Source organism: Schistocerca gregaria, chromosome 1 (genome assembly GCF_023897955.1).
Source record: "Schistocerca gregaria isolate iqSchGreg1 chromosome 1, iqSchGreg1.2, whole genome shotgun sequence".
Taxonomy (NCBI): Eukaryota; Metazoa; Arthropoda; class Insecta; order Orthoptera; family Acrididae; genus Schistocerca; species Schistocerca gregaria.
Genome location: NC_064920.1, coordinates 1,041,902,598 through 1,041,916,113, shown reverse-complemented (window position 1 = coordinate 1,041,916,113; position 13,516 = coordinate 1,041,902,598). Strand labels below are relative to the sequence as shown.

The following is a 13,516-nucleotide window of genomic DNA, read 5'->3' as shown; positions in this document are numbered from 1 at the left end:
GTACGTATTGGGAGATGAAGAAGCTTGCACAGGATATAGTAGCATGGAGAGCTGCATCAAACCAGTCTCTGGACTGAAAACAACAACAACAACAACAACAATACCACCACAATGTGGAAATGCCTGATGTTACGGCTGTTCACATCGGAGACATCACTTATTAGCTGCTCCCGCGTTTCCCGACCTACCTCCATTCGCAGCAGCTGCGTTCCTCATTGTGAGGCACGTTATGGAGAAATGGCGGCACAAAGGAAGCTTCGGCGAGAGGAAATCAGCAATTAGGACAGGCGTAATAGGGGAAGGCAGGGGGGTCCGCCGGCGCGCGGCCGGGCTCGGTTTTGCAGGATGCTGAGCTGAGGTCGGCTAACAGGACCGCGCGCCGCGAGAGCCGCCGCAGTAGGGGCAGGGCCGCTGAACCAGCCGGCAGCGCAGCCGCTCTCTATAAAAGGTGGCGCCGGGGTCGCACAGTAGCGGTCTCAGCACAGCACAGCGCGCGACATGGCCACCACGGCAGCGGCGCTCACAGTGATCGCCACCGCCCTCCTCACAGCCAGCCCGGCGCACGGTGAGTGCTCTGCCAGGGACGCGAAAAGCCGATACCGGTATTTCAGTTCTGAATAAACAGCAATTTTCGGTATTCGTTACGTCTCGGTCATAACAGGATTTTTTTAAATTTTTTTATGATTAACCGAGCCCTGTGTGGGGTCCTGTCAAGTGGGGGCGGCGGGGGGAAGGGGGGGGGGGGCAGGGATCAGTGTTGGCACCGCTCCTGTGCCTCTAAAATATATCTGTTTGCTGATAACTCTAGCTTGGTAGTCAAGGATGTTGTGTGCAACATTGACTCGGTTTCAAGTAGTGCAGTGCATGACCTCAGTTCATGGCTTTTAGAAAATAAACTAACGTTAAACCACAGTAAGACTCACTTTTTACAGTTTCTAACACACAATTCAACAAAACCTGACGTTTTAATCTCACAGAACGGGCATATGATTAGTGAAACTGAACAGTTCAAATTCCTAGGTGTTCAGTTAGATAGTAAGCTGTAGTGGAAAGCTCACGTTAAGGATCTTGTTCAAAGACTTAATACTGCCATTTTCACTATTCGAAAGATATCGAAAGTGAGTGATACTTCGACTCGTAAATTAGTCTACTTTGCTTATTTTCATTCACTTATGTCGTATGGTATTATGTTTTGGGGTAACTCTTCCCATTCTAGAAGAATATTTTTGGCTCAGAAACGGGCAATAAGTGGTGTGAGTTCACGAACCTCTTGTCGACCTCTGTTCACGAGTCTGGGTATTTTGACATTGGCCTCTTAATATGTATATTCCTTATTGTCGTTTCTTGTTACCAATATTAGTTTATTTCCAAGAATAAGCAGCTTTCACTCTGTCAATACTAGGCAGAAATCAAACCTCCATTTGGATCGGACTTCCTTAACTCTTGTGCAAAAAGGTGTGCAGTATACTGCTGCATCCAATAAGTTGCCACTCGAATTCAAAAATCTTTGCAGTAATACACGCGCTTTCAAATCGAAACTGAAGAGTTTCCTCATGGGTCACTCCTTCTATTCTGTCGAGGGGTTCCTTGAAAAATTAAGCTGATTCTCATTGTGTTGCTGACAGCGTTTGCTTAAACTTATGGACTGACTTTTTTTTCAGGTTCATGAACATTTATTTTTATCTGTTATTACTTTCATGTTGTAAGTTCATGTACTGACACGTTCCATGACCTTGGAGATTTGCTCCTCAATTTGGTCCTACGGAACTTGACATGTAAATAAAATAAAATAAATAAATAAAAATGTTTCGTTTTTATGTAAACCTTACTTTTAAAAAGAAGTAATTTTTATCCGTAAAATTTGGATTGGTTTGAAATAGTGCGTTTTTATAGAAAATGAGAAAAGCGATCAGTACTATTTTCATGGCAATGCCGGAGGAAACGAGCAACAAACATATGCATAAGAATTCTTACAGCATTGCTGTGACAATAATGTCCGTGTTGCTGTGTGTCATGGCTTTGCAGTACTCGTGTACGTGTAGCGTGGAAGACTTGCCCCCAACTGCTCAATAAAGCAGTTTGTCACTGTCGTAAACAGACATACGTTGTATTGCAGAATGGTATCAACCCTAGTCTGTAAATATTTTTAGGATGTTACGCAGTAATAAAGTACAATGCTTCATTTGCTTTAAAACATTAAAATTTTGTCTGCCTTTTCTATGAAATAATAAATAGAAAGGTAATTACGGCAACTATAGTAAATTAGAAACTTAACACAAGAAAACAGAAAGTAGCTTACTGCTGCCTGCGTCTGCATAAGTCTTTATCTACTAGAAGCCCTTGGAACGGACAAATTAACAAACACTAAAAACAGAGTGCTTCAACCTCAGTTATTACCTTTTAATATTGACTATTCATAATGCTCATATAGTGGTTTGATCCTCGATTACAAAAAGATTTTTAAGCAGAGTTTCAAAGAATTCGAATCAAGAAGAGAATACTGTGATTTCTTTTTGTTTTTTTGTTTTTTTTTAGTACTGCATCACTTGCCACTTCTTGAGAAAAGCAGCGAAATGTGGACAGACTAATTTTTCTTTTATTTGTCTGCTTAATTTAATATTTTGATTCTATGTATCTTGAAACTGAGTCAAAAATTTTTCACTCTTTGTACGATTTCTACGTTTATTACAGGAAAGAACAGGAACAAAATAACCGAAAATCGCTTATTCCAGAAACGAGTTATTTTGGGTGGTTTTGAAAGTCAAGTCAAACGAGCTTGGAAAAGGACTCGATATATCTGAAAACCCGTTGTTTCAGCGATAACCGCCATCCCTTTGCTCTGTCCGACACCATTCACCTCTCGCCAAGGTACCTCTCCGGAACGTCTTTCGTCCGAAATAGTGCCTGTAATCTTAGGCTGTGGAGCACCTAGCGCAGCTGTCAGGCAAAAACCCAAATTCTTAGTGCATAACCGCTTCGTTCGGGTTATATTAAAAGCTGTGCAATCGTTCTTATTCCGCGTTTAACTATAGGTCTCTTTGTAGATGGATGGGTGAGCAGTTTCCCAGGATATATAAAAGGAACGTCACCACCCACAATCGCACTTTGCCTCCTAAAGCTGCCGGCCGGAGTGGCCGTGTGGTTCTAGGCGATACGGTCTGGAACCGCGCGACCGCTACGGTCGCAGGTTCGAATCCTACCTCGGGCATGGATGTGTGTGATGTCCTTAGGTTAGTTAGGCTTAAGTAGTTCTAAGTTCTAGGGGACTGATGACCTAAGAAGTTAAGTGCCACAGTGCTCAGAGCCATCTGAACCATTTGAACGTTCTAAAGCTCTGTTCTGTTGAAAACAACTTTCGTACTGACGACATGTTCACCGTAGATCTATGTTTCGTTTTGAGAAGCAGTGATTAGGAAACATTTCACCATTCACTTACTGAAAACCGTGGTTTAATACAGATTTGCCCCGATGTACACATGTCTCCAGCAGCAATGCTTTATTATTTATGCTTTATTATTTGTTCTAATTACTGCGCTATTGTTGAAAGATGTTATTGTTACTGCTCTGATCTAATTTCATTTCGTAAAGAAATCGAAAACCTCAAATTCAGTTAAATGTTTGTGTTTTACGTGTGATGCAAGGAGACAATCGTGTCGATGTGGTCCACCTACAATTATTCAGAAGGTGGTGTCAAACATGCTCGATGTACTTGGTATTACAACTGATACCGAATAGTACCACTGTGTATTATGCTTTCGTCGACAATAAACACATAGTCATTCACTTAATGGACACATTGTTTCGGAAAAGAATTTTGGTATAGCATGCTTTCGCAACAAAACGGTCTTGCAGTCGTTCATTAATACGATTAGAATGGTGTCGGGTATGATACTGTGAGAAAGTACTGCACGCTGCTTGCAACTATTGCCGCTATAAGTCAAACAAATGGTTCAAATGGCACTATGGGACTTAACATCTGAGGTCATCAGTCCCCTAGACTTAGAACTACTTAAACCTAACTAACCTAAGGACATCACACACATCCATGCCAGAGGCAGGATTCGAACCTGCGACTGTAGCAGCAGCGCGGTTCCGGACTGAAGCGCCTAGAACCGCTCGGTCACAACGGCCGGCTATAAGTGAAACAGATGTTATTAATAACGTAGACAGGCCAGATCGCATCCGCCAGTTCTCGATCAAGTAACTCCTCAATTGGCCACACAAGGGCTGAGTTCACCCCACTTGCCAACAGCACTCGGCCGACCCGGGCAGTGGCCCGTACAAGTGCTAGACAAGCCTGACAGCGCTTATCTTCGGTGCAGTGATGGAAACAGTGTTACCACTGTGGTAAGGCCCTTGGCTCCATGTAATACACGTGGCGGAACACTAGTTCAAGCCACAAACGGGTAGCGGCCAATATACAGGGTGATTCTGTGATGATGTTACAAACTTTCGGCGACGACGGAGGCAAATGTAGCAATTTGAGATAAGGCACCCTGATCCGCAAACGACCAGGTCTAAAGTTATAAGCGAAAACCGCTCTGTTACCTCAGGCAGTCGACTCCTTCTAATGCAAGCTCTTTGCTTTCCATATTTTGGGAGGAGGTAACATGGACCAGAAAGAGAAAAAATGTTTACTGGAAGAAAGGACTCTAAAATGCGTACCTTAAGTGCACTTGTGCAGTACCAGAGATGTGTTTCTCAGTAACAAAGATGAACAAGTGTTCATAACTCTTAAGATACTCATTTTGGAGACTATGTTTACTAGAATTTTTTTCTTGTTTTGGTCCATACTACCTTCTCCCAAAATAAGGAAAGCAAAGAGTTTGCATTAGGAAACGCCCTCTGTCAGAAGTATCAGAACAATTTTCGCTTTAACTTTCGGCTTTGTTGTTTCCAGACCAGTGTCTCTTACCTCACATTGACACATTTACCCTCATCCATCATTCCTGAAAGTTTGTATCATCGTCAGGTTCAAAATGGTTCAAATGGCTCCGAGCACTATGGGACTTAACTTCTGAGGTCATCAGTCCCCTAGAACTTAGAACTACTTAAACCCAACTAGCCTAAGGACATCGCACACATCCAGGCCCGAGGCATAACATCGTCAGGGAATCATCCTGTATAACTAAGATAGGTTGGAGGCCAATGGGGGAAACTTTTTTTTTTTTTTACTGTGAAACATGCAGTCATGAGTAATGAAATAAATACAGATTCCAAATAGGAAATAATATGGGTGAAGGTAGGAGTGAATGGCGGCAGAAATATTGTAGCTGACTGCTTCTATTGGCCACCTGTGTCTAGTATCTAAGTAGTCGAATGTGTCCCAGAAAGCATGGACACTGCCGACCGTAATATCCCGATTGTGCTATGACAGTATAGGAGGATTTCAATTCACTAACAACAGAATGGAAGATGACCGCTTTAAGTGCCGGCAGCAACAACAATAGCTCATGAGGTAATGTATAACATGGCTTTTCCTAGGATTACTTTGCGCAGTTGGTTAGAAAAGCTACCCTTGTATTTTATTGTATGTTAACCGGGGACCTAGCAACGACGGAGATACTCCGTTCCCACCGCAGCCGCTGTGGTCCACAACCCCACGACGACTACCGCAGTCCACTTCGCCCCTCCGCCGCCCCTCACCGAACCACACTTTCAGGGGTTATTGTGCAGTTCAGCCCCCGGAAGATTCGCCCCCCCCCCCCCTCCCCCGCAAGGAAACGTCTCACACTAGACGAGTGTAACCCCTATGTTTGCATGGCAGAGTAATGGTGGTGTACGCGTATGTGGAGAACTTGTTTGCGCAGCAGTCGCCGACATAGTGTAACTGAGGCGGAATAAGGGGAACCAGCCCGCATTCGCCGAGGCAGATGCAAAACCGCCTAAAAACCATAAAACCATTCACAGTCTAGCCGGCTCATCGGACCTCGACACAAGTCCGCCGGGCGGATTCGTGCCGGGGACCAAAAGCTACCCTTAATGGTAATAGCTTAGATGTCCTGGCAACAAACAGGCTCTAACGACCAAATTTGTTCAACATTGGGGAAGGAATACTGTGTCTTGAAGAAATGTTATGTATATGTACGAAAATGCTTCCTCTAGTAAGCCTGCAAGAAACTGCTTTCTGATTATCTGAGTGAAAATGAAGAGAAGCTATAGTAAGAATTGAAAATATTTTAGAGCGCGTGCTAAAGAAATATGTGTAAGAATTGAGGAATATAAATGATCCACTACGACACAATGGCCAAGTTAGGAATTTACTAGGGAAGCAGAGATAGATTCAGCGAAGATTCGATAGAAAATCTCCGATAAAATCTGCGTTACGCTACGGCGAGAAGCGTTCAGCTAATTTGAAATCTCAATTTCTCCTTTTGTTAATGTCACCGATGCAGAAAGGACAGTTATAAAGGTGAATGATTGTACGATCTGCTCCATGTTCGATTTCGTCGTTACGGACGGTCAGTGTAGTGGCGTAGAGCCCGAGACCTGTGTTGAGTATGTACAGGGTGTTTCAAAAATGACCGGTATATTTGAAACGGGAATAAAAACTAAACGAGCAGCGATAGAAATACACCGTTTGTTGCAATATGCTTGGGACAACAGTACATTTTGAGGCAGACAAACTTTCGAAATTACAGTAGTTACAATTGTCAACAACAGATGGCGCTGCGGTCTGGGAAACTCTATAGTACGATATTTTCCACATATCCACCATGCGTAGCAATAATATGGCGTAGTCTCTGAATGAAATTACCCGAAACCTTTGACAACGTGTCTGGCGGAATGGCTTCACATGCAGATGAGATGTACTGCTTCAGCTGTTCAATTGTTTCTGGCTTCTGGCGGTACACCTCATCTTTCAATTGTCCCCACAGAAAGAAGTCACAGGGGTTCATGTCTGGCGAATGGGGAGGCCAATCCACGCCGCCTCCTGTATGTTTCGGATAGCCCAAAGCAATCACACGATCATCGAAATATTCATTCAGGAAATTAAAGACGTCGGCCGTGCGATGTGGCCGGGCACCATCTTGCATAAACCACGAGGTGTTCGCAGTGTCGTCTAAGGCAGTTTGTACAGCCACAAATTCACGAACAATGTCCAGATAGCGTGATGCAGTAATCCTTTCGGATCTGAAAAATGGGCCAATGATTCCCTTGGAAGAAATGGCGGCCCAGACCAGTACTTTTTGAGGATGCACGGACAATGAGACTGCAACATGGGGCTTTTCGGTTCCCGATATGTGCCAATTCTGTTTATTGACGAAGCCATCCAGGTAAAAATAAGCTTCGTCAGCAAACCAAATGCTGCCCACATGCATATCGCCGTCATCAGTCCTGTGCACTAAATCGTTAGCGAATGTCTCTCGTGCAGCAATGGTAGCGGCGCTGAGGGGTTGCCGCGTTTGAATTTTGTATGGATAGAGGTGTAAACTCTGGCGCATGAGACGATACGTGGACGTTGGCGTCATTTGGACCGCAGCTGCAACACGGCGAACGGAAACCCGAGGCCGCTGTTGGATCACCTGCTGCACTAGCTGCGCGTTGCCCTCTGTGGTTACCGTACGCGGTCGCCCTACCTTTCCAGCACGTTCATCCGTCACGTTCCCAGTCCGTTGAAATTTTTCAAACAGATCCTTTATTGTATCGCTTTTCGGTCCTTTGGTTACATTAAACCTCCGTTGAAAACTTCGTCTTGTTGCAACAACACTGTGTTCTAGGCGGTGGAATTCCAACACCAGAATATCCTCTGTTCTAAGGAATAAACCATGTTGTCCACAGCACACTTGCACGTTGTGAACAGCACACGCTTACAGCAGAAAGACGACGTACTGAAAGGCGCACCCACAGACTGCGTTGTCTTCTACATCTTTCACATCACTTGCAGCGCCATCTGTTGTTGAAAATTGTAACTACTGTAATTTCGAAAGTTTGTCCGCCTGAAAATGTATTGTTGTCCCAAGCATATTGCAACAAACGGTGTATTTCTGTCGCTGCTCGTTTAGTTTTTATTGCCTTTTCAAATATACCGGTCATTTTTGAAACACCCTGTATATCGTCGTCCACAGACACCGGCGTAGTTCTATAACTATATATACATACTCTGTAAACCACTTATCATCATATCAAATGTTGCTGTTTATTCACGTTCCGATCCCATATGGAGCGTGGGACTAATAACCACGTAAATGCCTTTATGCGCGCTATAATTGATCTAATTCTTTCGTCGTGGTCCCTATGGGAGCGATAGGTAATGGGTTGAAGATTATCTCTAGATTTCTCACTTAATACTGGTTCTCTGAACTTTGGAAGTTGGCTTTTGCGAGAAAATTGGCGTCTACCTTCAAAGGTCTGCTGATTCAGGTTTTTCGGCGTTTCCACCACGTTCTCTCGTGAATCAAACAAACCTATGACCATTCTTTGTATACGTCCTATATGTCCCCTGATTTGTGTATGGTACGGGTTCCACACACTTGAGGAATAATCTCAGATGGGACGCGTAAATGATTTGTAAGAAATCTTCTCTGTAGACAGTCTGGATTTTCCCAGTATCCTGCCAACGAAGTCAAGTCTACCACCTGCTTTCCGTGCGATTTAGCTACGTGATAACTCCATTTCGTATCCCTACAAACTGTTACACCCAAGTGTTTGTCAGAGTTGACTGATTCTGATTGTGACTCATTGATACTGTAGCCATACGATGCTACATTTTCTCGTTTTAGGAAGTGCGCAGTTTTACTTTTCTGTACATATAAAACAAGATTCTAATTTTTTCACTACTTTTAAATATCATCGAGATCTGAGTGATATCTGTGCAGATTTTAGCAAACTGCTGCGTCCGTGTGCCGCTGGCTGAAATGACGATGGAAACGTCCCTGCAGGCAGGGCAGCAGGAGCAAAAGTGCTAATTTCAGAAACTGTACCACAGGCGTCGGCGGCGGCCCATGGGAGAGAGGCGGAATATCGGCCGGCCTTTTCCGCGTGACTCCATAGGAGAGACGCTGCTTTTCCTTTTAAGACTGAGCGATAGAACACGTCTGTAAATAAACTTTCAGTCCACTGACAAAAATCGATTTTGATTAAATATCGTAAGGGCTGAGTTTAAGACAGGTAAAATATTTGCTGACCAATTTCCGACGAAACGCTCGGCTGCACAAAATTTGCATAATAGTGACATCCAAAGCGAAATTTTGAATCTAATCTGATATAAAACGCAAGTCGTAACACAAAAGGCCATCACTATCTTTTTTCCGTGTAGACTGTCTGAGAAATTTTTTTATACAGGGTGTTACAAAAAGGTACGGCCAAACTTTCAGGAAACATTCCTCACACACAAAGCAGGAAAATATGTTATGTGAACATGTGTCCGGAAACGCTTATTTTCCATGTTAAAGCTCATTTTATTACTTCTATTCAAATCACATTAATCATGGAATGGAAACACACAGCAACAGAACGTACCAGCGTGACTTCAAACACTTTGTTACAGGAAATGATCAAAATGTTCTCCGTTAGCGAGGATACATGCATCCACCCTCCGTCGCATGGAATCCCTGATACGCTGATGCAGCCCTGGAGAATGGCGTATTGTATCACAACCGTCCACAATACGAGCACGAAGAGTCTCTACATTTGGTACTGGGGTTGCGTAGACAAGAGCTTTCAAATGCCCCCACAAAAGAAAGTAAAGAGGGTTGAGGTCAGGAGAGCGTGGAGGCCATGGAATTGGTCCGCCTCTACCAATCCATGGGCCACCGAATCTGTTGTTGAGAAGCGTACGAACACTTTGACTGAAATGTGCAGGAGCTCCATCGTGCATGAACCACATGTTGTGTCGTACTTGTAAAGGCACATTTTCTAGCAGCACAGGTAGAGTATCCCGTATGAAATCATGATAACGTGCTCCATTGAGCGTAGGTGGACGAAACTAAAATGAGTTCTAACATGGAAATTTAGCGTTTCCGGACACATGTCCACATAACCTCTTTTCTTTATTTGTGTGTGAGGAACGCTTCCTGAAAGTTTGGCCGTACCTTTTTGTAACACCCTGTATAATTTAATACGTACGTAGCGTCGGAATGCGCCCCAGACGTTCCTCTCCCCACACAGTCGACAGTCGCAGATAAACAACATATTAAATAAAACTTTTTAGCTCTCTTAGCTGAAGAAATGCCGTAACATACTACATCACTTATGACTATGATATTTCAAGGGTACTGTGAGACACGATATTCAAGAGATTGTGGAGATATGCAACATGTATTAGCGTTAAAGTCTAGACACCAGTTCTGTTTAGCAGCACATGTATATACACGAGCTGTAAAAATTCATCGAGTTGGCGGCGGCCCTCCAAAAAACGCTTCATATGTGAAACTAGCAACAAAACACCATAAATTGAAATCTGGCAATTTGCTAACACCTACATACTTGCCGTTTATGAAAATTTGGAATCACTCTATCTTGGGAACAGGGAATAAAACAACATTATGTCCATGTTATGTTTTCCCTTCAGACTTCTGCCCCTTATTCACATATAGTCATTTCCTCCGAAACTCTCTGTATATTGTAATAATGCTTTTGTTTCTAAGCGTTGCCTAGTTTTCTTTTTTCAGTACTCAAATTAGACACTAGAATTAACTGATCAAGTTAGGAACTTGGCATTAAATGAGGTTCAATCATATCTGCAAGAGATCTCGGCTGTGTAGAGCATTAATTTACTGAGATTTTTTGTGGAGACGTCATACACCGACTAATGAGAGCAGTGTGTATGAATCGACAGTGTAATAAAAGCAAGAAAACAATAATAAAACTAACTGCATGTGTGTTGCACCATGACTCTAACAAAGGTCCTTGTCTGGCAGGCAGTGTGCTACTACCAGAAAACGCCTACCGATCAAATTCAAAGCTTCCGCTTTATCTCGGGCTCCTGTCCCCTCCTTCTAAACTTCCCACAGGCTTTCCCTCCATTCTGTGAGGCAAGAAACTCCTTATCGCAACGTATACAGCGCAAAGAGTAAGACAGCTCATTTTTTTCAATAGTCTTGAGGCTCACCCCCCCCCCCCCCCCCACTTGTATCCTTTGTCTCGGAGGTGCCTTAGGAGGGCGTTTGTACACTTCGGAGAACTGAGTCCATCCGGGAGACGTGGGTGGATGGCGAAAGTGCTACCAGATGCCTTCGAAAGGCAGAGATCCAAATTCCCATTCCCGTGTGGTCCTTAGTTATACAATGTGGTGGCAAAAGTCGTCGGATACCTCCTAATTATCCTGTCAGACATCCTTTGCCCGCTGGAAGTCCCCTGCAGAAATATTGAGCCACGCTCCCTCTATAGCCGTCCATAATTGCGAAAGTGTTTCCAATGCAGGATTTTGTGCACGAAGTGACTTCTCGATTATGTCCCGTACATGTTCGATGGTACTCATATCGAGCGATCTGGGTGGTCAAATCATTCACTCAGACTGTCCAGAATCAATGTGGCCTGGTGACGTGTCGCATTGTCATCAATAAAAAATCTATCTTAGTTTGGGAACATGACGTCCATGAGTGGCCACAGATGGTCTACAGGTAGCCGAGCAACACCATTAATTATCGGTTCAGTTGAGTCAGAGGACCCAATGCATTCCATGTAAACACAGCCCAAATCATTACGGAGTCACCACCAACTTGCACAGTGCCTCGTTGACAACTTGGGTCCATGACGTCTGCGCCACACTCGAACCCTACCATCAGCCCTTACCAACTGAATTCGGGACTCAACTGACTAGGCCACGGTTTTCCAGTCGTCTAGGATCCAATGATATCACGAACCCTGGAGAGGCGCTGCAGGCGATGTCATGCTGTCAGCAAAAGCACTCGCGTCAGTTGTCTGCTGCCATACCCTCATTAACGCCAAATTTCGCCATACTGTCGTAATGGACGCGCTCGTCGAACGTCCCACGTTGAATTCTCCGGTTATTTCTTGTTGCTTGTCTGTTAGCACTGACAATTCTCGGTCGTTAAGTGAAGGCTGGCGGCCAACATATTCTCCGTAGTGAGAGGTAATGCCTGAAATCTGGTATTCTCGGCACACTCTTGACACTGTGGATCTCGGAATAGTGAGTTCAAAAAATGGTTCAAATGGCTCTGAGCACTATGGGACTTAATATCTGAGGTCATCAGTCCCATAGAATTTAGAACTACTTAAACCTAACTAAACTTAGGACATCACACACATGCTTGCCCGAGGCAGGATTCGAACCTGCTTCCGTAGCGGTCGCGCGGTTCCAGACTGAACCGCCTAGAACCGCTCGGCCACACCGGCCGGCGGAATATTGAGTTCCCTAACTACACTCCTGGAAATGGAAAAAAGAACACATTTACACCGGTGTGTCAGACCCACCATACTTGCTCCGGACACTGCGAGAGGGCTGTACAAGCAATGATCACACGCAAGGCACAGCGGACACACCAGGAACCGCGCTGTTGGTCGTCGAATGGCGCTAGCTGCGCAGCATTTGTGCACCGCCGCCGTCAGTGTCAGCCAGTTTGCCGTGGCATACGGAGCTCCATCGCAGTCTTTAACACTAGTAGCATGCCGCGACAGCGTGGACGTGAACCGTATGTGCAGTTGACGGACTTTGAGCGAGGGCGTACAGTGGGCATGCGGGAGGCCGGGTGGACGTACCGCCGAATTGTTCACCACGTGGGGCGTGAGGTCTCCACAGTACATCGATGTTGTCGCCAGTGGTCGGCGGAAGGTGCACGTGCCCGTCGACCTGGGACTGGACCGCAGCGACGCACGGATGCACGCCAAGACCGTAGGATCCTACGCAGTGCCGTAGGGGACCGCACCGCCACTTCCCAGCAAATTAGGGACACTGTTGCTCCTGGGGTATCGGCGAGGACCATTCGCAACCGTCTCCATGAAGCTGGGCTACGGTCCCGCACACCGTTAGGCCGTCTTCCGCTCACGCTCCAACATCGTGCAGCCCGCCTGCAGTGGTGTCGCGACAGGCGTGAATGGAGGGACGAATGGAGACGTGTCGTCTTCAGCGATGAGAGTCGCTTCTGCCTTGGTGCCAATGATGGTCGTATGCGTGTTTGGCGCCGTGCAGGTGAGCGCCACAATCAGGACTGCATACGACCGAGGCACACAGGGCCAACACCCGGCACCATGGTGTGGGGAGCGATCTCCTACACTGGCCGTACACCTCTGGTGATCGTCGAGGGGACACTGAATAGTGCACGGTACATCCAAACCGTCATCGAACCCATCGTTCTACCATTCCTAGACCGGCAAGGCAACTTGCTGTTCCAACAGGACAATGCACGTCCGCATGTATCCCGTGCCACCCAACGTGCTCTAGAAGGTGTAAGTCAGCTACCCTGGCCAGCAAGATCTCCGGATCTGTCCCCCAATGAGCATGTTTGGGACTGGATGAAGCGTCGTCTCACGCGGTCTGCACGTCCAGCACGAACGCTGGTCCAACGGAGGCGCCAGGTGGAAATGGCATGGCAAGCCGTTCCACAGGACTACA

General features: G+C 45.4%; 1 protein-coding gene across 1 annotated transcript in view; it reads left to right on the top strand.

The window, feature by feature from the left end:
• Positions 1 to 340: 340 nt before the first annotated feature.
• LOC126279939 (uncharacterized) overlaps positions 341 to 13,516 on the top strand; it is a 72,886-nt gene continuing 59,710 nt past the window's right edge. Inside the window, exon 1 of the mRNA XM_049979718.1 lies at positions 341 to 565. Coding sequence (XP_049835675.1) covers positions 499 to 565 — 67 coding nt within the window. The 5' untranslated portion in view covers positions 341 to 498. The remainder of the gene's footprint in view (positions 566 to 13,516) is intronic.